Consider the following 22,581-nt stretch of genomic DNA (forward strand, 5'->3'; position numbering starts at 1 on the left):
ATATATTGGGATCACATCGCAGATCTAGTGCTAGCTTTAGGTATTTATGCAAGCCACAGCAGCCACTGAAGATCACGTAAAGATAGGTACTTAGCCAGCCATAGTGAACCTTGGAAGCAGACCCGCTGAAACAGTATGTACGAAATAGGAACCCACGCCGGAGGAGAGTATTGAAACTTGAAACGCTGAGAAAGGGAAAGCGAGGAATGATTCGTGGCACAAGGCATAAGAACCCGAGTGAAGCGCCGGTGAAGCCAACGCCAATGCCAGACAAATGGAAACAACAAGATCAAGAAGCATTGGGAAGCCGCCAAATACGCCGATGACTTCTGATGTGGGATATTCGGACCATCGTAGGATTCAGAAAAACACTTTGCGAGGAGCAAAACCAAGCCTGTACTTTAAGTTGCATTGCATGAATACTCTGCTCTCAGTATTCTGAACCGAACCCCAGCCTATCATTTGAATCAACAACTCTGCCAATATAGTCAGCCATGGCTCAAACCGGTCATCATGGGCCCGAACTTACGAATACTGCTTTGTCAAAGTTCCTTCTCCGCCCTTTGACAAATCGATGTTGAAATTGTAGAAATTACCATCGCTGGTGACAACCATGACCTGGGGAGTGTTGCTGCTCATGGCAACCACACTTCTTATCGGACCCACGCCTGGAGAACCACCTGCACCTGGGCTCGGGCGTGGCAGTTTGATCCATGCAAAGTCACGGGCTGGCTCCCACATTTCACTCACTCCCTTGGGCAGGTATCCGCCAACCCTAGCTGCAACTGCACCACCAACATTTTGCGATGTCCGGCGTAGCAAACCCATCAGTGTACCATTATGTTTGCGCGATGAAGAATCCGAACCAGCGTCGCCACCCGGCTCATCCTCCTCGGGAGAATAAGTATGGTCATGGCCTGGCGGAGAGTATGACGAAGACCCGTCTGAAGATGGTCCTTGCTGTGTTAACTTAAAGATATGAACGGTCTCCGTAGATGAAGAAACACATAGGAGTGTGGAAGTGGTGTTGAAGGACATGCTGTAAATGCGCGAAGGCATGGACCCTCGTCGGAACTGATACAGCTTGTGGCCATGTGGGACTGAGAAAATACGAATGATGGTTCCTTTGTCTGAGGCGGTCGCAAGGAGAGTTCCGTCGGTATTCAGGGCAATGAGCGCCAAGGGAGAGCGATGGGCTTCAATGACGTTGATAGCCTCTAGCTTTACGGCATCGAAAATCAAAACATCGCCTGTTGTGGGAGCTACATGCGTTGTGCCAGGTGGAGCATGCGCTGGCGCATTTGCAGCTGCGGGTGCCCTCTGCGGAAGCGGATATGCCATGTAGCAATTCTCGGAAGACGGCGCAAGAGCACAAATTGCTATTAGCGTGTCAGCGTGAAGCTAATATCAGAATAGCAAAAGTGCGGGGCGATGTACCATTAGGGTTCGGTGAGGTATCAATGGTGGACAAAAGCTTCATGGTCTGGATGTCGTAAAGATAGATTTGGTCTTCCAGAACAATCACAAGCCGCTTACGATTCATCTTTACCGCAAGAACCGTTGTTGGGAATGTCAACTCGCATATCGTGCATTGCCGCTAGTTCAATGATCAGTTCCATATCGATACGAGCGGCCATAGTGACATAACCCTATGTCCGCAAGACTTCAGCATACCTTAGTATTTTGGATCTGCAGTCGCCGCGGTGATAAAATAAGGGCCACTAGAGATGTAGAGAATAGCATCTCAATCACAGCAATGTTCCCCTCCTTCGCTTCATAGCTCTTGGCAAAAGGTTCAGTTGTGAAGATCTGGAATCCCTTGGCCGTTGCTATAGATGCGGTTAGTGATCATCCTTGGAACAATGATAGAGACGGAAGAGCGGATGCAAGCTTACCTACAGCCAGGTAGCTGTAATCCTGGTTGAACGTCACGAAATTCATGGCCATTGTGACAAGGGTCGGAGTTAGGACAACTTTTGGAGGTTGGAGATACCCCGCTTAAAGGCGCGATCGAGAGAAGGCCGAACCAGCAACGCTTTGCCCGTCACTGGCCACTTGCAAGCATCACTCGGTTACAGCAAAGTAATATCATGTATGCTTTAGAGACAAGGATGTGGAGAAGAGAGGTTATGATCTCAGTAAAGTGAGAGAATCTCGTGAGGTTTACGCTTGGGCCACACCTTGATTCTCCACCGCCTACGAGTTATCTTATCGTTATCGACAATCGACGATCGCGGTGTCAGTTTTGCTTCGGGGAATTTGGGAGTCTACACTGGGATTGGACTATTAGGAGCTTGAGGTGATGGTAAGAGCTTAGAGAACATAGATGCTCTAGTCAGATGAGAATTCGTTTGTCAGTTATGGAAGTTGATTGTCTTTTTATTGGATAGTGCATAGTAGATGCGCTTATCTTCACTCTCAATGAGAGAATGACGTAGGGTTTGTTTACATTATCACTGCTTCAACAGAACCACCAAGGGTTGGGGTCTATGAGATGTGAGATTGAGTTGCATATGTTTTTCAGAGCTACTGCAGGTGTGGCGAAATACCACAGCAGTCAGGAGTCAGTACCTACCTAGGTGCACCGTGCACCTTTATCTGGCAGGTAGTCTGGCGAGGCCGCGAGACCCATTACCTATATATAGGTTGTACACGTAAGGTAAGTACCTACCTGGTGAGTCGTCAGGTGCCCTTCCATGCCCGGAAGGTACCTTCCGCCAGGCAGAAGATGGAATTATGCCGAGTGGAAAGAGGCAAGCTACATATTCTAGGCAGACAATATCCATAGATATGACAGCAAGAAGCTCACGGAAGAATCCAATGTAAGTAGCAAACTTCCATCCATGTCATCCACCATTGGATCCTGGGGCTAATGAGCATTTACATCCATTCACTGAACTGTCTCCGGTAGATTTATTGGTCTGTTTGCTCCAGAAACCTTGGAATCAAAGAGGCCTTATGATGATGGTTACCTATGTCTGACACATTCATCTACTTGTATCGCTTAGTTAAGATGACTACAAACTAACCCAAAGTGCTTAGGTAGTCTCGCTCACGGGCCAGGTACCACTAAAGCCGATATGTAGGAGCATTTCCAGTCCAGTAACTGGGTAGAAGAGCCCAGAAAGGAATCTGCCTACCTAGTCCACCAGGTCAGGACCAAGTGCCGCGCGTCAATTCGAGAAGCTGGGCAGTTCCAGAAGATCTCAATCACGACCGTGTCACGATCTGGAAGTAATTCCTGGCGATCGTGACGAAAACAAGGTACGGCAGCTACCCGCCTCACACGGCAGCGAGCTTCATACATGCCCGAAACAGCCCAAATGGGTTAGTTGTTCATGCCGCTGGGTGAATGAACCTAGCTTAGAGTGAAGGCTTCCACTTGAGCGCCCAAGACATAGCTTTTCAGTTAGGCAGTGGTCGAGACCTTCACTATATTCCCGTATCTGTATTTATTCCAGTTGTAATGTAGCTTCAGATACCCGAAACGCATGTTGCTAGTAGTAACAGCTATGCAGCTCGCTATTTCCAGAACCAAACCCGGTCACCATGTGGCTCCACTGGGATATGGACTGGACCCGCTAGTTAGCTCGGACTGTCGGACATGGATACAGGTCAAGCAATCCTCCGGACTGGGCAAGTCACGAATAGCCGACATTGTATATCAGCTTGAAGACAAAGAAGAGCCTCTGTATGTATTCTGTTTCTGCCCGATGATGTGTAGTCCCTGCACGTTCCGACTGGTGAACCTATGAATTGCAACAGACCCTCACATGTGGGTGCCGACGTGTACGACGTGATCACACTCAGCCACACGGTCACACCACAACACCAGTGGCACCCATGTATATACCAACCCAGGTAAAGGAGATGTTCAATACCTACCGAGTAGACGAGTCAAGGTTGTGAATAGCATCTTTTCCGACTTGACGGAAGGGTGCAGTTGTCATATATCCAAGGGCAGTTGGGATTTGCAGACCCATTGGAAATCGAGGCAAGATCTGCGTAGACGCCCGATCGGTTGACATTCCGCTTGACGTGGACCACTTTTGTTGACAACGGGTGGTTCGGGAATAGCAGACAATCAGTGGCCAATGGGGATACATCTGGAAGGGTCCTCCCGTGTGGCGGAAACTTGGAGTATGCGCGGGAGAGATAAGACGAGTTATTCCTGTCGTACCACCTTACACTTCACCTGGGAATACTTTGCCTACTGTGTAGTGGACATAAATACATGGCTTGTTATTAGGCGTTGGCGTGGTTGGAGGTATCCGGTTCGGTCCTTGGGCAACCTGCATGGAGATATCTTCACAAGATCTTTTTCCTGTTTCGAACCTCGGAAATGTTGGGGCGACATGGATTGACACGGATGTTTTGAGACCATTGACGGGCTTAGGCATTCAGTTTGCTATTGGGCATGTTATAATAAACAGTTTTGATGCTCCCCACCTCGAGTGGATCACCGTGGCGATCCGGGGTTAGTCCAACCCTGTATTCCGTACACATCGAGTTCTGTACATGTACAGTAGGTAGATGATCTTTGTGCATGAAGGTGGATACTAGGTTGAAGCACAGTTGCTTACGCTTTTGGAGGCACGAAAATGAAACATCATATAAATGTAAATAAATGTCGACCTTATGATGCTAGGAGACTTCATACCCAGCTCAAAGGTAAATCACGTCGAGATTACGTATGAGCCCAATATTGTCTCTTATCAACTATTTCCACACCAAACGGATGAGCTTCAGCTTCGGCGGGGTTTCTCATCCGGGGTGGAGCCGGATATTGACGCCAGGACATCTGCGGGGTTTCGATATTTTTCTTTGTTTTAACTTGCTAACCAAGAGATTCGAAGTGGAGAACTAAGAATCTTAGTGAAACCCCCTCTCTGTTTTGAACGCACAGACAAGGCTGGACCGAGAAGGAGATTAGTGGAAATCGTATCGTCATCGTGGCCGACGATGAAGAATAATTGGCCACATCCATTTTATGGTCATCCACGGGAGGGGCCATAACAAAAAGTGGTCAGAATCCCTGGGTGGAAAGTGCCCCGGTTCGATAATCGGATGTTACAGGGTTAGGATAATTATTCTGACCCCGGTGTGTACCCGGTGGAGCGTAGTGGAGAAGCTGGGGGAAGATGGGGAAAATGGGGGAAGATGACGCCGATGCTAAGTGATGATGATGAGACCTGATAACTATCTCTACATCTCTATCTATCGTAGAGATAGAAACAAAATAATCAGATTGTGGGAGAATGTACATGTGCTCTCACTCTTAACTCTCTCCCCCTTCCCAGATCTTGTCCCACGTTATCATTCTCATCCCCCTCCTTGAACCTTCAGTCCTCTCCACTTCTACCTCCATCTTCTCTTTTATCCTTGTCCTTCTACTTTGTACTAGCATTTATCTCAGATCTTTTCTTCCCTGTAACCTCTTTTTTATCTCGTCATTCCTTCTCGACTTCCCCCTTGCGCCCCCTTATCTCTGGTATTGTATGTTCCCCTTGACCTCGGATTCCTCTCACGTCGCATTGCGCAGTTGACTCGAATATAATGATCCCTTTCGTCCTCCTTATGCCTGAAACCAATCCATATCATAACCTCAAAGTACCACATACTAACAAGCTATTCTTTCAGTCGTGACTCGTGACTACACGCCTCTTAGATCACCAACCTACTTCCAACCACATCTCAAATGCGAATGAGGTGACCGTCTATTTCCGGAGCCACCGAAACACTGCAATCGCAAGTGACATTTACAACATAACCATCTTCATCATTTGGTAATCTTCCAGTGTGCAGACACACCATGGCAACAGTTTTGGTCCAGCCGCAGGCGCTGCACCGTGCGACCCCTCCTGCTTCTCCGATCCCCTCCCCCTCGCCTGTCAATCGACGACCGAGTCCAGTGATTCCACTTATTCCAACGTGCCCAACAAGTTCTGTTCCGACCTCTCAGCCGACCCCAGACACCCCAGAATCCCCGTTCAATGATCCGGTCCCTTGGCCCTTGGACTTGGACCTGAACGAAAAAGTACGCATTACAGACGCGACAGAACTCCCTGTGTACGCGATTGATGGACCCACACTAGCAGCTGTGATGGCACACCAGGCATCCCGGCCTCTCCCTGACCCGGCCACGATGTTCCCTTGGCTCCATGGGCTGCATCCATCAAATCACCTGCAGGTGGGGTTCTTCGACAGCCGCAAGAAGCGTCACAGCCGACGCACCCGCCGCAATTGGCGAGGCATCACAGTGGTAAAGCTTGGAGGCGACCTGACGAAGTCACGCATCAAGGGCGCAGTCAGCCCGCAGGAGTTGCTTGCACCTTATGGTGACCAGTTCTTAAATCCGGATCCCCCTGAGGGATTCTCCGTGCGCAATTTCCAGATCCAAACCGCCAAGCTCGCTCCAGTCACGGATATTGTTGTCTATGCCGAAAGCCAGACTCTTCACCGAGAAGCTGTCGATCTGGCCAAGCGGTTTGCTTCGGCGCAGGCGCTGTGGGCATGCGGATCGGAGAGTCGTAGATATCGGACGCCACCGCCGTGCAGCACTTATGTCCTGATGGGTGCGTTGCAAATTCCCACTCTCATGTCTTTTGAGTTATCAACTAACCTAATGATCTAGACGACTTTGCCGACGTCGCGCAGAATCAGCCTGAGCTCATTGCGATTGACGCGACAGGCCAATCGACAGGGCAAGCTATGGAGTTCGGTGAGTTGGAACTAGAATGCCAGCCTGATACATCCCTTTGCTAACAGTGAGATAGCCCGATGGGAGCGAAAGGAAATGACTACAATGTCTCGAGCATCCGAGATTGCGCCCAATGTCTGGCTGGGGCCCACTCCGGATTACTTCCGCAGGACTGGACCTTTTGAGTCTTCGGAGGATGACCCGTATGACCTCTTTATCGAAACAGGCGAACTAGCCGACATTCCGGGTCCCAGGTTCCTCGCCATGCTGGACAAAGACATTGAGAACGGTCCTCAGCGCATGCAGTTCCCTTGCTCGGGGACTCTCCTACTTCCATCTTACAACGACCGAGAAGTTGAGGACATCATCAACACTGTTCGATGGATCTACTATCTCGCAAACCCGGAACCGGAATCAGAAGAATTAGCCAGCGACGGGGTTAAGCCAGGCACCGATACGGACATGCTAGAACTCAACGATGACCAGCCCGGAGATGCTCAGATGGATTCCGATGGCAACGCCGTGATCCGGTCCGATTGCGATAGCGAGGCCGCGAGCACCAGCCCGAGTGTGAAACCTCGCAAGATTCTTATCCATTGCAATGACGGATATACCGAAAGCTCGCTGTTGGCCTTGGCCTACTACATGTTTGCAAAGGGCGTGCCTGCCCATGAGGCTTGGCTTCAACTGCATACAATCCAAAACCGCAATTTCTTTGCCTACCAGTCGGATGTGGCTTACCTATGCCACATACAGGGACGTCTCTTGCATGAAAGCCCTGCCGCTCAATCATTGAATATCACGGAGATGTCTGATCCGGATTGGTTTCACCGCATCGACGGCTCCTTCCCTAGTCGGATCCTGCCGTATCTGTATTTGGGCAATCTGAATCATGCGAACAACCCGGAACTCTTGTGGAAGCTTGGAATCCGGCGTGTGCTCAGCATTGGCGAGTGCGTCAATTGGAAGAACAAGACCAACATCGGATTCCGCGATAGAGATGTGATGTACATTGACAATGTCCAAGACAATGGCATTGATCCTTTGAGTAAGGAGTTTGAGCGTTGCTTGAAATTTATTGGTAAGTTCCCAGCAATCTTCAACTTGACATCTTCAGTTTGCTTACTCTTGTATAGAAGAGGGTCGGGACAGCGGCACTGCCACGTTCGTTCATTGTCGGGTCGGCGTTTCTAGATCTGCCAGTATTTGCATTGCCACCGTCATGGCGCACCTAAACCTCTCTTTCCCACGCGCATAGTGAGTTTCCTTACTCCACAGTCTTCCCTCAGTCTAACTTTTCAATAGCTGCTTTGTTCGCGCGAGGCGACTCAATGTCATTATCCAACCTCACCTTCGCTTCGTGTAAGTTCCCTATGTCTGCCTTGGATCCAATGAAGAGATTTGCTAACGCTCATTCACAGCTACGAGCTTCTTCAGTGGGAGGAGGTCTTGATGAAGAAAAGAGGAGAGCCCTACCGGCGCGAACTGGAATGGACCACAATCGCACGTGAAATCGCCATTCTCAATAAGCCCTATTCCAAGCATTAGGAGAACTTTGGGGCTCTGGTGCCAGCCTCAACTCCAAATGCAAATCAGCCTTCGATTTGCTGGCTCCTATCAAGTGAACGTTGCTGCTGCAAGCAATATCACTGCCAACCCCGCACCAAATTCCCGCTAACCTGCTAGCCGAGCTGCAGGCATGATACTTGGCTTCATGTGAAAGCCACTCGAACGGTCTTAGACCTTTCGATTTCTAAGGACTTGTCTTTACCCCTCTTACACCATACACCACGATTACAACGAACCTACACGACTTCTACGAACAAGAGATGATTCTGTGATTATTTTGGCGCTCGGCGTTTCGAGGATCTCAGGGCATTGGAGATATTGCAACCACTATTAACGACGCAATGCTTCTCTCTTCTCTGCTTGCTCAATCTTCTTCTCGAGCCAGCCCCATTACATGAATTGACTCTTGACTTTCTGTATTCTTTTTCTCTACACCTTAACTTTTACTTTTGTGTGTTTTTCTTTTTGGGTGTTGTTTCTGTGATGCCCTAATAGTTCAAGGTTCTATGGTTTCTGCCTATCATTTCATTGGCATTTCTCATGATACACCACATCTGTTCACGGATCATGTCTTCATGTCTTTATGCCACACTGCGACTTTGAAATGGAGCTTTCAAGATGCTGATTCATCTCATAAGATGCATACCACAGTTTCGTAATGCTATTTTTCATGACATTCATTGGCTGGGCGAGCCATCGTCGACTGTAGTTTCCATCCTGCTTTTTTTCTAGATGTCGCATCTGCTCTCAACTGTTGCATCTACTGTCAACTGTGGCACCATCACTACAAACTGAACGGTGTTATGAAAAGAAATACAAATGTTCCCTTTTTTTGTCTTTCTCTCGGGTCCCTGCCACGGCGCTTTGCGTACATCTGTCATGTAGGCTGGGCCGTAGATAGTATGATAACATACCAACTCCCCCCTTAGCAACGCTCAAACACCCGATACAACCCCTTCAAATCAGCAACCTCAACAACACCCCGCAGCAACCGCGACGTAGCAACCAGTCTCGCACGCATAGCAGGAAAAACAACATACTCCAACATGCGCAACATCTGCGCACGTCGAGCCTCAACAAAAGCATCTTCCTCTTCATCCTCCTCCCCATCAACTCTCGCCGGCACACTCCCCACACCCTCCTCAGCCGCCACCTTCCGCTCAGGAACCGGCAACTGCTCAGGCGTATAAAAAGCCGCCAACTCCCTCAAAAACGTCCTAAAACACCCCTCCTCACAACTCCAATCCACAAACGGCCCAAGCCTCAACAGAAACCGCGGCAGCTTCGCCAGCGCCGGCAAATACCCCTTCAACAACAATGGTATCGTGAGCAAGTCGCCCTCGTCGCTAATCTGCAGCGAAAAGTACTCATTCAGCATCTCGCGTCTTGCAATCAGTGTCTCGGCAATCGCATCCGGCGCGTTTGCAAAGATACTCTCTGCTTCTGTCTTGTCTGCGCTTGCGGAAAGTTGTTCTTCTCGTTCTGCGTCTGCGCCGATTTTAAGCAGATCTACCAGCTTCGGCGGAGGGTCTAGACGGATTAGACCGAAATTGCCGAAGTCTGTTAGACCGATTTGGTAGAAGAATTCGGAGCAGGTTAGCCCGTAGTCGATTAGGTAGAGCTTTACGCCGGATTGGATGGCTGCTAGACGGCGGCGGGAGTCGACGAGGCCGACGTAGGTGTGGGCGGCGAAGGTTTCTGTTAGAGTTGTGTGCATTTCTGCGCGGACGGCTGCGCGGAGGGATTTTACGGATGAGAGGGCGATTTTTAGGGGTTGGCGGTTTGTGGTTTCGTATTGGAGGGTGGTGTCTAGGGGGGTTGGTTGGGTTGTGGAGTCTGGGGGTAGGTCTGGGTTTGTTGGATCGTTGGAGGGTATAGATGGGGCGAGCATTGCTGTTATTTTGCGGACTTTGGAATCTGTGCGGACGAGGTTGTTTTCGTAGGGCCGTTTTGTTGCTGCGGGTGTTTTGGGTGTTGCATGACCCTTTGAAGTTCTGGTTGTGGTTTCGGTTTGTGAGGCGTCTTGCTCGCGGTGGAGTGTCTCAATCGTTTGTATGCCTGGTAGGAGGCTTTGGGTAAGGAATGTGCGGCTTGAGTCTACCTCGGCTAGCTTGGAGCGGATTTCGGTGCATATCAGCTCGATGATCTCGTCTTCGTTGAGGAAGTTCACTTCTCGCTTTGTTGGGTGCACATTGACGTCGACACGGTTGGGCTCGATCTCGAGGTCGAGATAGACGAAAGGATGGCCGCCCTTGGGCAAGAATGAAGAGTAGGTCTGCTCGACTGCACGCTTGACAACAGTTGACTCAACTGAGCGGTGATTGATGAATAACAGGATCACAGTCTTTTTGACGTGGTAGTTGGCGTTGGTAGCGTAGCCTGATGCACGGAATCCGTATTTCGTGTCCTCGGCTTTGAACTCGACGAGCTCGTTCGCTACGGCACTGCCGTGGATCTGGCGGATCCGCTCGACAATACTCGCGCTCGCTGGTGTCGAGATACTCACGCCAGAGTCGCCGTGCTTACGGCATGAGAAGGCGACCCCAGAGCAATGTACTGCATATCGACCGACGACGTCGAGGATTTTGGCATATTCCTCACTTGCGGAGCGGAAAGCTCTACGTCGAGTGGGGACGTTGTAGAAGAGATCCTCGACCTTTGGTCCCGTTAGCTCGCTGAAATGGATGGTGCAGGTCACATCGACTCACAGTGATCTGAGTCCCTCCTCGGCCAGCTGTTGCCTTGGGAGCAGAACTCTGGCCTGGCTTTGCCGGTATCAATTTCCCATCACCGTAATGTGCTCGCCAGGCGCAACTTGACCCAGCGGTTTTCGTTGTAACGGTGAGATGTGCGATGTGACTGATACTAGCTAGAGCCTCACCCCGGAATCCATAGGTTCCGATAGAAGTCAAGTCTTCAAATTCTTTGAGTTTAGAAGTAGTGAATCTTTCGCAAAGAATGGGAAGATCATCCCGCTAGATGGGGTCAGAGACAGTTGGTATCACTTGGAGAATCGACTTACATCAATGCCATGGCCATTATCGGTAATCTGAAGCAGCTTCAGACCTCCTTCTTTGATCAGAACTTCGATTGAAGTGGAGCCAGCATCGACGGCATTTTCAATGAGCTCCTTCAGCGCGTGCATTGGAGCAACAATAATCTCTCCAGCAGCAATTTTGTTCACGACATCGGGGTCTAATGCCTGCATGAATTTAGTATATGGCGCAATTCAAGTACACGACGGAATTGATCGATGCACACGCGTGGTCTTACCTTGATCTTCTTTGGCCTGGGGTGTTCCTGAGGCTCGGGCTCCTCTGCTGTGCGCTTGGTGCCATGCTGATCAAGAGGATCAATCTCCATATCGCTTTCCATCCCCATGAATCCCTATTTTGGTGGTATAATCGAAGGGAAATAGATGGCAAGGTGCGCGTAGTTGGAAAGATCGGACCCGATAAGGCGATAAGGGAGCCTCGGCGTCATCGTCTGTGGAGACTGTTTTCTCCGCGCGCTCAACCTCTCACCATGAATACGTGACAAGTGGATTGCATTATTCTCTGTGTTTTATCGCTTCAATGTCATAAACGGACTCATCGAGCTCACCGAGCTTGCTTATATCAACCCGGGTGCCCACAATGACCCCCGCAAAGATGCCCCTGCGAGCGGATGAAGAGATGGGTAAGAAAGATGACGACCATCGCCCATCTGATCAAGCGCGCTTTTTACCCCTTCGGCACCGAGTCACGTACCGACCTCGCCGCATTCTACTTGCTATCATCGCGCTTGTTCTTGTCTATGAATTCTTCAAGCACATGCCGACGGACGTGAGACCCGCCGCCGAACGATATAACCCTGGATTTAATCCTGCCGTTGCAAGGTTGCGAGAAGATAAACTTGCCAAGTTGACTGGGACGGATACCGCACCTGCTGTCAATAAGCCAGGTACTACGCCACCAGCTACGGCGTTGGATTCGATCCGGGAGCCAGAGGTTAACGAAGAGGATATCAAATTTCCCCAGTTGGCGCACTCTCTCCCGCGATACAAGTACACGCGGAAGGTAGCTAGTCGAGCGGTCCTCTTCGCTGCTTCGAGTCTCCACAGCGTGTCAGACCTTTTGCCGCTAGCTTGCCGGATGACTAGTGAGAGGCTGAATTACGTACACTTTGTCCTGGTGGGCAAAGAGGAAGTTTCGATTGAGGGAATTAAGGAGGTCAACGGCATTAGAGATGCCGATTGCCCGTTGACATGGCACGGTACGGCATGCAACTTATACGACTCCAATGGATTTCGCTGACTCGCTTAACTGGTAGATGCTCGTCCGGACTATGCACCAAAATCAACCGATGACCGTATGGAGCGTTCCGTGACAAGAGGGTTGCAAACGATTCACACCTACATCAAGCCTGAAGTTATCATCACACAAGGTAGAGGTTGGGAAGATGTGTTCTTCTCGCATGGAGTCGAGCCCCATTCGCGCGACAGCCGCACCCCTCACATTGCCCTATCTGCTGCGTCAAGGGATCTTATGTGGATAGCTTCGCTGGATAGCGCAGCACTTCGAGGTAAGCCACATTATCCGGGCTGGTTGATATATTGTGTCCGGACCTACTGACCGTTTGCGCAATAGTGTGGAACGACATACATGTAGAAATGGTGGTCCATGCGCACCCCGAGGCCGCTGGCTCTTTGATTAGACTTGTGCAGTCATTAGATGCAGCCGACTTTTTAGGCTCAGCCCCAAGCTTGACAATTGAGCTCCCCCAGCGCGTGGATCCACAGCTGCTTCGGTTCTTGCAGAATCTGGATGGATCATCACAGACCGCTGGCCGGATCTCAATTCGGCGGCGCATCATGCCACGGGATATGGACACGATTGAATCGTCAATTCGAACCGTCGAGGGGTTCTATCCCCGAGACCCGAATGACACACATTTGCTTATGCTATCGCCGCAGACAGAGCTTGCTCCATCGTTCTATCACTACCTGAAGTTCGCTATCCTGAACTACAAACATTCTGCCAAAGGGAATCGGATATTCTCCAATTTGATTGGCATATCACTTGAACTGCCATCGTCCAAACCCACGACTGATAGCCAACAGTTCATCCCTCCGGTCATGCCCAATGAAGACAAAGAACAATCGCTCCCCTCATTCCTATGGCAGGCTCCAAACAGCAATGCGGCTTTGTACTTTGGGGATAAATGGGCGGACTTCCACTCTTTCTTAGCTAACCGCCTCTCTACCCTGGAGTCCGCGGCGGCCCCTAAAGGAAAATTGGTATCAGAGAAATACCCGGCCTTCATGGAACATTTGCTCGAGATGATCCGTGCCAAAGGATACTTCCTTCTTTACCCAGCCTTTGCAGGGGTCAAATCCCCTTCAATTGCCACGGTACACAGCGAGTTGTATCAGCCCCCAGAAGAATTTAGGGCAAGCGATATTGCCAGCTCGGATCCAGCCTCGAAGAATGATCCGACCCGGCCACTTACGGGTACTGGTCTGGGATCTGTTGAAAAACCGCTGGGTCACGCCACAGGTATCATGCCACTGCTTGACCTATTCTCCTCAGGCCTCCCCGATCTTGACCAATTACCTCTGCTTTCATATGACGGTGACGAATTGACGGCGGCGGCGTACACTGAACGTACGCGAGAATATGCCAAGCAGTTCAGAGTCAATTATGGAGGTTGTGATACGGAGAGCATAACCGATGACCCTTCAGGAGACCTATTTTGCCATCATGGATGAATGGTGATGTCTCTAGTGGGCGGTATCTGAGTAGCCATGAGGAGTAGCCGGTCGCCGGAGTCCTTCGAAGTGTCGTGGAGATATTAGTATTTATGTAAAATTAATCGGTAATCCCAATATGAGATGTCCAAGTCATTTCGACATGACTTATTCCCAATGTGTTTCCAAGAAATAAAGTCCTGGAGTGGAAGTCGAGCATAGCAAATCCAAAACAATGACGAGGCCCTTGGCGCATTATGTCTCCGTAATTTGGTTCCGGAGCTCAGACCATATCACATGATTCAGAAATTCTGCCGGTTTTTTGATCTAAGGTCTGAGCTTTGAACGCGTCTCAGACATACTGTCTCGCGGCAATTTTCCCCAACCTGCTCCATTCCACATCTAAAACTACACATTCTGCTAAATTATGGCAGATATGATTGGCTGAATAACTCTTCCACATCAAATTCCCAAAACCAATCGCCATGTCTCGAAAATGTGCCCGTCAATCACCCGATTCACCCCCAGAGTCGCGTCCGCAAACCGCGCCGCATGAACTTCCAGACAATTACACCTATGTCGGTAGGTTGTCTGATCGGAAAGGGTTGATATGATACTTCGACAAATGTATGAACAACATCGCTGGAGCCTCAAAACCTTTCTTTACCACCTGGTAACGGCGGAGCCTGAGCATAAACAAGCTTGGTCAACTGAGTATCGCGCACGGAGGCTGTATGAAGCCCTTTATGAGCAAGAGGAGGTGATGACTGAGCTGAACAAGGTGACTGGGAGCGCTGTGTCATTAAGGCAGCCGCAGCTGCAGCATCTGGTCAAGGCGGGGAGCTTGCTCAGTTTCATACACCTAAAGTTGGGCTTGGCCGGTTCATTGCAGACGAGGCGGTTGTTACAGACGGGCCAGTTGTCACAGAGGAGGCAGTTGATCTGCATGTGCCTGAGCTCGCTTTACGTGTGCAATCCGCTGCTCCTACCTTATGGAATTTCCTTACCTGTATCATGACACCGCAGCACCCAAGTGCTTGTGATACATCTCAGGAGTATCAGGGCAGAATCTTTATGATCTGCGTGATGTTGGCTTCAGCCTTTGCTCCTCGGACCTGCGAGAAATTCCTAGTCATGCTTGGTATTCATTTACATTCTGCGGGCGTGAGACGACGTACGATCGATTTTCTCTGTCGTTTGGGGGTTACTCCTCATTACTCAACTATCATGAATCGAAGAAGTAAACTAGCCAAGCTAGGGAAGGTTGTTCAATAGTCCACGGCCATAGTACTACACAGTACAGAGACAACTTAAGGAAGCTGCTCAGTCTTCTCATGGCAATTTTGTTATACGTTGGGACAATTTCGACTAGGTACAATCAACGACCGTCATCAAACCCGACTCTTCGGGACCACTCTCAACATATCTCTGCTACCACTGGGAAACCCTGTATTGGTCAATTTAACCCAGTCGGAGGCCTACGGAGATCAATGCTCCATCCAGAATCCCACTCCGACCTCATGCTCTCTTTCGAGCGGGAATAGGCTAGTAAGGTTAGGTACAATTATTGCACATTTATTTTGAGAATTTGGGAAAATGCAATACAAACAGACAGGGGGACTCATTACCTAGAGGACCTCGTCGCCCGAATTTTGATAATTGCGTTTGTTGTCAAGAAAATGTAGAATAACTTGGTTTCGTCGCGCAAAAATCTCGCGACTGTTTGGGGAGCCACATAGAAAGGTCGCGACTTAATATGCCCACAGTAACATTCGCCGCTCAGGCTCCCGCTAAACGCCGAGTCAGCAAACAGCAGGCGGTGGATTGCAAGTTCACCGCCTTTTTTGGGGGGCGGCTGTGGGAACTGAGGTAAGCACCTCCGAGCTCTGCAGGTGCTCTCCAGTCCATCACCAGCTTCCAATCCACTCGCATTACTCTTTACTTGCAGAACTTCATCTAATTCTGCTTTGTAACACTATCCTCTTCTCATCTGTTTGATATATTTCTTTGCCACGCCCCTTCGACTTTTCCCAACTTGGTTCCCAGCAAGTATTAGAAATGGCCAACGAGGGCGACCGGCCAACCTCCGCCGACAAGGGCAAGGGCAAAGTCGACGATGTTCGCGAGTTGAACGGCAAGAACGCCGAAAATGGCGAGAAGCCAACAAACGAAAAGAAGAAGGATGAGGTCTCTCAAGATGGTATGTTGCGATAAGGCTTGCCCAAGGTTCTTAAACGGAGCATGTGGTTTCTCTTCGAGGCCCACGCTGGCGCTGAAAACAATATGCTGACGGAGTGTCGTTACAGAGGAGCTCAGTGAAGAAGATCAACAATTGAAGAGCGAACTCGAGATGCTCGTTGAGCGGTTAAAGGTAATTGCTCTCTTGCCCGGTGCGCATGGCATAATGACGTTAATCATCTTTTGCACTCTTATAGGAACCAGATACCACGCTCTATGCACCCGCCTTGGACGCGATCAAGAATTTCATCAAGACATCTACATCCTCCATGACAGCTGTTCCCAAGCCTCTCAAGTTCCTCCGACCCCATTACGATGCTTTGGCAGGGCTATATGATGAATGGGTTGCAGGCCCCGTAAAGGTTGGTTCTGCACGCTTTTTCATCGCTTTTCGACTATCTAATAACCTTCTTCTTCCAGAACTCATTGGCCGATATGCTGTCAGTGCTCGGGATGACATACGGAGATGAAGAGAAGCTGGAGACTATCAAATATCGCCTGTTGGCCAAATCGGAGGACCTTGGCTCGTGGGGTCACGAATACGTCCGACACCTCGCACTGGAAATTGGACAGGAATACCAGAACCGGTTGAACTCAGAACAGGACACCCAGGATTTGGTGGACCTTGCATTGTCGCTGGTGCCTTATTTCCTGAGTCACAATGCTGAAGCTGACGCAGTGGATCTCATGAGCGAGCTGGAGATTATCGAAGATATCCCTCAGTTCGTTGACGAGAACACATATGCTCGTGTCTGCTTGTATATGGTCAGCATGGTCAATCTCCTTACTTATCCTGAAGATCAGCAATTCCTTCGAACCGCGCACGAGATCTACGTTCGCTACAACAAACTTTCGCAAGCTATCGTGCTCGCCATCCGATTGAACGACACCGATTTGATCAAGAGTGACATCCACGCCACAACCGACATGGCGCTGAAGAAACAAATGGCTTTCCTTGTTGCCCGGCAGCAAATCTGGCTCGACCTCCCGGCCGAAGATGAAGAGGGAGAGGCATTGGCGGATTGTCTCAACAACACTTCCATCCCAAAACACTTCAAATCCTTGGGCAAGGAACTTAACATCCTGGACCCCAAGATGCCGGAGGATATCTACAAGACACACTTGGAGAGCAGTCGCGGAGCCGGCCTCACCAACCTGGATTCGGCACGACACAACTTGGCGAGCGCCTTCGTCAACTCATTTGCTAACGCCGGCTTTGGTAACGACAAGATGATGCTCGTGGAGGGTGATAAGGGTCCTTGGGTATGGAAGACCAAGGACGATGGCATGCTTTCCACAACTGCATCGCTGGGTATGCTGCTGCACCGTGATGTTGAGGAGGGCTTGGACAAGATCGACAAGTTCACCTACGCGCAAGAAGACCAGGTCAAGGCCGGTGCATTGCTCGCTATCGGTATCCTAAACTCCGGCGTTCGCATTGACTCTGATCCCGCTTTCGCCCTTCTGACTGATCTTGATAACCTCGAGGCGAAGAACGTGCCGATGAGAGTCGCATCCATCATGGGCCTTGGTCTGGCATACGCCGGATCCAACAAAGAAGAGCTGCTTGAGGCCCTTCTTCCCATTGTGGAGGATACCTCACTGGATATGCAGTTGTCCGCCATGGCAGCTGTCTCACTGGGTCTTGTCTTCGTTGGTTCATCTAATCACCGAGTCAGTGAGGCAATTGCGACGACTTTGATGGATGAAGACCGCCAGAAACAGCTCAAGGACAAGTGGACAAGGTTCATGGCCCTCGGCCTGGCACTTTTGTACTTCGGCCGCCAAGAGGAGGTCGATGTCATTCTTGATATTCTCAAGGCGGTCGACCACCCCATGGCGAAGCCTACCTCAGTCCTTGCCTCGGTATGCGCCTGGGCGGGCACTGGCACAGTGCTCAAGTTGCAAGAGCTTCTTCACATCTGCAATGACATCATTGAAGAGAAGGAGGAGAACAAGGGTGATGAGCTTGTCCAGTCGTACGCTGTACTCGGTCTATCTCTTATCGCTATGGGTGAGGATGTTGGCCAGGACATGATCCTCCGCCAGTTTGGTCATCTCATGCACTACGGATCAAGCAACATCCGCCGGGCAGTTCCCCTGGCCATGGGCTTGATCAGCCCCAGCAACCCACAGATGAAGGTCTACGACACATTGTCTCGGTACAGTCACGATAATGACAACGACGTCGCCATTAACGCCATTTTCGCCATGGGTCTCTGCGGAGCGGGTACCAACAATGCCCGTCTCGCACAGCTGCTCCGCCAATTGGCAAGCTACTACCACCGCGACCAGAACTCACTATTCATGGTTCGCATCGCCCAGGGTTTGCTACACATGGGCAAGGGTACTATGACTCTTAACCCCTTCCACACCGATCGACAGGTCCTCTCCCGTGTCTCAGCAGCGGGTTTGCTTACTGTCCTTGTATCACTCATTGATGCCAAGCAATTCATCCTCGCTGAACACCACTACCTGCTCTACTTCCTCATTACCGCCATGTTCCCTCGCTTCCTTATTACCCTCGATGAGGATCTTCAGCCCCTCACTGTCAACGTCCGTGTTGGTCAGGCTGTCGACGTAGTCGGCCAGGCGGGTCGTCCGAAGACTATCACTGGATGGCAGACTCAGAGCACGCCTGTGCTCTTGGCTCATGGTGAGCGAGCCGAGCTTGAGGATGAGCAGTATATTCCTCTGAGTAACATTCTCGAAGGCTTGGTTATCTTGCGCAAGGTATGTCCTTCTCGTTCAATCCCTTCAATCCCCTAGCCAACTTGTACTAACCTGTTCTTCAGAACCCCGACTATGAAAGCCCTGAATAAGCTAAACGAGATATCTCTCGTTTCAATTTATATCCATCGCTCGCAACCAGCGGGACTCGTATCTTGGTCGAGTTATCGTTGGATCTAATGTATTCAGAACGAATGAAGAATAGCATGGATTTGTTTCACAATTAAATGTGTTTGGCGGTCTCTACTGTAACTGCTTAGGTGTATGGATAGATTTCATATTGTCGGCCTCGGCGGCTTCATGGGCGCGGCGTACGAGTCAAGGCACTCGGCTCAAATCAGCTACTGAATTATCATATGCTTTTATAGATTCTTGTGCCATTCTGTTGTAGATTGATGTTAGCTGTTTAAATAGAGGCGAAGCTATCTGAGTTATCGTCCAGGATAGGCAATAGGGCTTAGGGCTAGGTTCTTATCAACTTTTTTTCTCCGCCGCAGTGTAGACCGATCCAACTCGCCTTGAACGTCTAGTCGCCAACGAATTTGTTTCTCAGATTCGGAAGAAAGTTGATATCTCCTCCACTTTCTCGCAGCCATGAAACTCGACGCCAAGGCTATTCGCTATCTCACATCTGAGGATTTCAGAGTTCTTGCAGCGGTACTTATCGGCCCCTCCTCTTGGGTTTACCCCGCGATGTCTTTTCTCAAGGATCATCTGTCGCGTAATCTTCATCAGCTAACGTGAACGAACTGCTAAAGGTTGAAGCTGGAAGCCGGAACCATGAGGTCGTCCCAACGCCGCTGATCTCGCAGCTTTCGGGCCTCCGAGGCGGTAGCGGTGTCAACCGCGCAATTTCGAACCTCGCGAAGATCAACCTTATTGCAAAGGTGAAGAACGCCAAGTGTATGTATTCCATTGATTCCGTGCATCTTGATCGCATTGCTTACGCGACATTTCCCTGTAGATGACGGTTACCGACTTGCATACGGAGGATTGGACTACCTTGCGCTGAACGCGCACCAGAAATCAAAGACCATTTACTCGGTGGGCAACCAAATCGGCGTCGGAAAGGAATCAGACATTATCGTGGTGGCACAACACGACGGATCGCAGCGCATCATGAAAATCCACCGTCTCGGCCGTATCTCGTTCCGAACCGTCAAGACAAACCGTGACTACCTACGACACCGCAGCTCAGCATCATGGATGTACATGTCGCGACTGGCAGCAATGAAGGAGTTCGCTTTCATGACAGCATTGCGTAACCACGGATTCTCTGTTCCAGAACCCATCGCCCAAAACCGACACACGATCGTCATGAGTTTAATCGATGCCTTTCCCCTTCGCCAGATTGCCAAAGTTGCAGATCCGGCCTGGTTATACTCAGAGCTTATGAATATGATATTGGAGCTGGCAAGATATGGGTTGATCCATGGTGATTTCAACGAGTTCAACATTCTTATCAAGGAGGAGCTGGACGACGAGTTCAAGAATAAGGGACTCACGGAGGAAGAGGAAGATGAGCATATCCGGCTGGTCCCGGTTCTTATCGATTTCCCGCAGATGGTGTCGGTTGACCACCCCAATGCTGAGATGTACTTTGATCGCGATGTCGAATGTATCAAACGGTACTTCAAACGGAAGTTCCACTTCGTGAGCGACTCGAAAGGTCCTACTTTTGCTGAGGCTAGGAAAAAGCTCGCTAAGAACCCCGGCAAGCGTCTTGATGTCGAAGTTGAAGCCTCCGGTTTCTCACGGAAGATGGCCCGTGAGCTTGAGGCTTATATGAAAGACGTTGGAGTCAAGCCAGATGGAGAAGCTCGCGGTAGCGACGAGGAGGACGACGATGAGGATGAGGAAGATGAGGAGGAGTCAGGATCTGAGGCCGAAGAGTCTAGTGAGATTCATGAGACGAAAGACTCCGGAGACCTCGCTGCCAGCACCCAGCAGCTAGAAGGGCTTCAGATCTCAGGATCGTCGAAGCAGTAGGATGTGGTTCTTACCTTTTTCTAATGACCAGTTACGATGAATCAAGCATGTAATATAGGGTTCAAAAATTCCGATCAAAACACAATTCATGACATCCAAATTATGAAAATCATGCGCTTAGTGTAATTCATGAGTACTTCCTATAATATAATTGAAATCAATATCGAATCTGACCCCCAGCAGTGAGCGGTGCATTGTTGCCCATTGGCATATACTTCAAGGTCACCTGACCCGCCCGGCCCATGCAGTTTTGATAGGATCCGCAGCACCTCCAACTCTCCAGATCTCCCACTCCAACAAACACAATGGTTCGTCTCAAGAGCGTGGAAGCCAAGGCCCTGCAGCGCCTGCAGAAACAGGCCGGCGTCAATCAACCGAAAGACAAATTGTCTAGCGTCAACGGCAAGAAAGTGTACCTGTAGGTTCAATCCAAAAATTCCACCGGGGCTCACTCATGCCAGCAACCACGACAACGTCCACGCCTCAATTCGAATAAGGCCACAAAGCCTACGAAGACCACACAGCTAACTCTTCGCGCTCACTAGCCCTCAATTCCGCATCGCCCTCGTCCGAACCCCCAACCTCTCCCCCCGATATGCTCAATTCCGCGTCCCCCTCAACTTCAACAAGTTCGATCTCCGAAACTACCTCTGGAACCTATACGGCGTCGGCTGTCTCGGCATCCGCAGTTACGTCCAGGCACAGCCCATTACGCGCATCTCGCGCGATGGAAAGGGTTACGGGCCATGGCGTCGACCCAAGTCGCAGAAGCGCATGACTGTTGAATTGAAGGAGCCTTTCGTTTATCCTGCTGAGCCGAAGGATCTTGAACCGTACGTGACATGCACACACCGTCTTTACATTTTAATTTCTTCCCGCTACATTCCCCTTCTTTTTCCTGCATATTTTAATGCAGATTGCACCCACCCAATCAAGCCAGTTTCATCGCTAACATATTTCCAATTACAGATGGGAAAAGGAATCTTGGGAGAAGGCCGAGAAGTGGCAGATCGAGCAACAAGAGAAGGAGAACCCTAAGCGGAATGCCGGCGAAGAGCCGGACCACGCTTTGCGTGCCGCCTTCAAGGAACAGGCTAAGCAGCTGCTCGAGGAGAAGGAGACTTGGAGACCGACTTGGAAGGCTTTGGGTCTTGAGCCGCATAAGGCTAACAAGGCTAATTTCGTTGCGCCTTCTACGCTGCCGGCTTGGTATAATAAGTCGCGTAAGCATGGCGCGCGGTAATCGGGGTTTGAGGGTTGCATTTGTTCTGAATGGTTTTCTTTTCGGAAAACTTGGTGTTTCTTGATTTCTGGCTTTTTTTGGGCTGGATCTGTGTATTATACTCTTGGGGTAGATTGTATACAATTCGTGGCGTCTCAAATCTTCTGGTCTGGTTTATCTTTTTCATTTTGCCTCTAGGTGAGGCGTGAGATGGTTTGAATGGTAAGTACTTAGAGTAGAACTGAATTCAGTACATCGAAAAGTGCTATAGACATGAAAGAATATGGACAGGCAAAAACGCATAAACGAAGCTGATTAGATACAGAGTCACTGGGGTGGTGTGTTATTATACGCTATGCAAAAACCAAAGTGAGGAATGAGGAGGATCAGAAACGCTAGACAACA

General features: G+C 50.0%; 7 protein-coding genes across 7 annotated transcripts; 5 read left to right on the top strand and 2 right to left on the bottom strand.

Annotated features, from left to right (window-relative positions):
• Positions 1-525: 525 nt before the first annotated feature.
• Positions 526-1,947, bottom strand: N7515_009994 (phosphoinositide binding protein ATG18; the record flags this gene model as incomplete). The annotated part of the gene is made up of 4 exons (XM_056670737.1): positions 526-1,379; positions 1,438-1,597; positions 1,675-1,829; positions 1,896-1,947. 4 exons carry the CDS (start codon positions 1,945-1,947, stop codon positions 526-528), a joined length of 1,221 nt encoding a protein of 406 aa, XP_056517110.1.
• A 3,865-nt stretch (positions 1,948-5,812) lies between these two features.
• Positions 5,813-8,248, top strand: pps1 (tyrosine/serine/threonine protein phosphatase PPS1; the record flags this gene model as incomplete). The annotated part of the gene is made up of 6 exons (XM_056670738.1): positions 5,813-6,575; positions 6,635-6,721; positions 6,777-7,781; positions 7,837-7,957; positions 8,006-8,062; positions 8,122-8,248. The coding sequence occupies 6 exons, from the start codon at positions 5,813-5,815 to the stop codon at positions 8,246-8,248; spliced, it is 2,160 nt and encodes a 719-aa protein (XP_056517111.1).
• A 946-nt stretch (positions 8,249-9,194) lies between these two features.
• N7515_009996 (mismatch repair ATPase MLH1) lies at positions 9,195-11,650 on the bottom strand (the record flags this gene model as incomplete). The annotated part of the gene is made up of 4 exons (XM_056670739.1): positions 9,195-10,925; positions 10,978-11,244; positions 11,292-11,471; positions 11,543-11,650. 4 exons carry the CDS (start codon positions 11,648-11,650, stop codon positions 9,195-9,197), a joined length of 2,286 nt encoding a protein of 761 aa, XP_056517112.1.
• Positions 11,651-11,904: 254 nt separating this feature from the next.
• On the top strand, positions 11,905-14,018 carry N7515_009997 (uncharacterized protein; the record flags this gene model as incomplete). The annotated part of the gene is made up of 3 exons (XM_056670740.1): positions 11,905-12,523; positions 12,581-12,832; positions 12,898-14,018. 3 exons carry the CDS (start codon positions 11,905-11,907, stop codon positions 14,016-14,018), a joined length of 1,992 nt encoding a protein of 663 aa, XP_056517113.1.
• Positions 14,019-16,055: 2,037 nt separating this feature from the next.
• N7515_009998 (proteasome regulatory particle base subunit RPN1) lies at positions 16,056-19,057 on the top strand (the record flags this gene model as incomplete). Its single annotated transcript, XM_056670741.1, has 5 exons — positions 16,056-16,197; positions 16,304-16,368; positions 16,433-16,597; positions 16,656-18,968; positions 19,031-19,057. 5 exons carry the CDS (start codon positions 16,056-16,058, stop codon positions 19,055-19,057), a joined length of 2,712 nt encoding a protein of 903 aa, XP_056517114.1.
• A 502-nt stretch (positions 19,058-19,559) lies between these two features.
• On the top strand, positions 19,560-20,954 carry N7515_009999 (protein kinase RIO2; the record flags this gene model as incomplete). The annotated part of the gene is made up of 3 exons (XM_056670742.1): positions 19,560-19,622; positions 19,724-19,868; positions 19,930-20,954. 3 exons carry the CDS (start codon positions 19,560-19,562, stop codon positions 20,952-20,954), a joined length of 1,233 nt encoding a protein of 410 aa, XP_056517115.1.
• A 305-nt stretch (positions 20,955-21,259) lies between these two features.
• N7515_010000 (mitochondrial 54S ribosomal protein uL23m) lies at positions 21,260-22,197 on the top strand (the record flags this gene model as incomplete). Its single annotated transcript, XM_056670743.1, has 3 exons — positions 21,260-21,372; positions 21,500-21,787; positions 21,924-22,197. The coding sequence occupies 3 exons, from the start codon at positions 21,260-21,262 to the stop codon at positions 22,195-22,197; spliced, it is 675 nt and encodes a 224-aa protein (XP_056517116.1).
• Positions 22,198-22,581: the final 384 nt, after the last annotated feature.

The sequence above is a fragment of the Penicillium bovifimosum genome (assembly GCF_028826915.1).
Source record: "Penicillium bovifimosum strain IBT 22155 chromosome Unknown utg000008l_segment0_segment0, whole genome shotgun sequence".
NCBI classification, from domain to species: Eukaryota; Fungi; Ascomycota; class Eurotiomycetes; order Eurotiales; family Aspergillaceae; genus Penicillium; species Penicillium bovifimosum.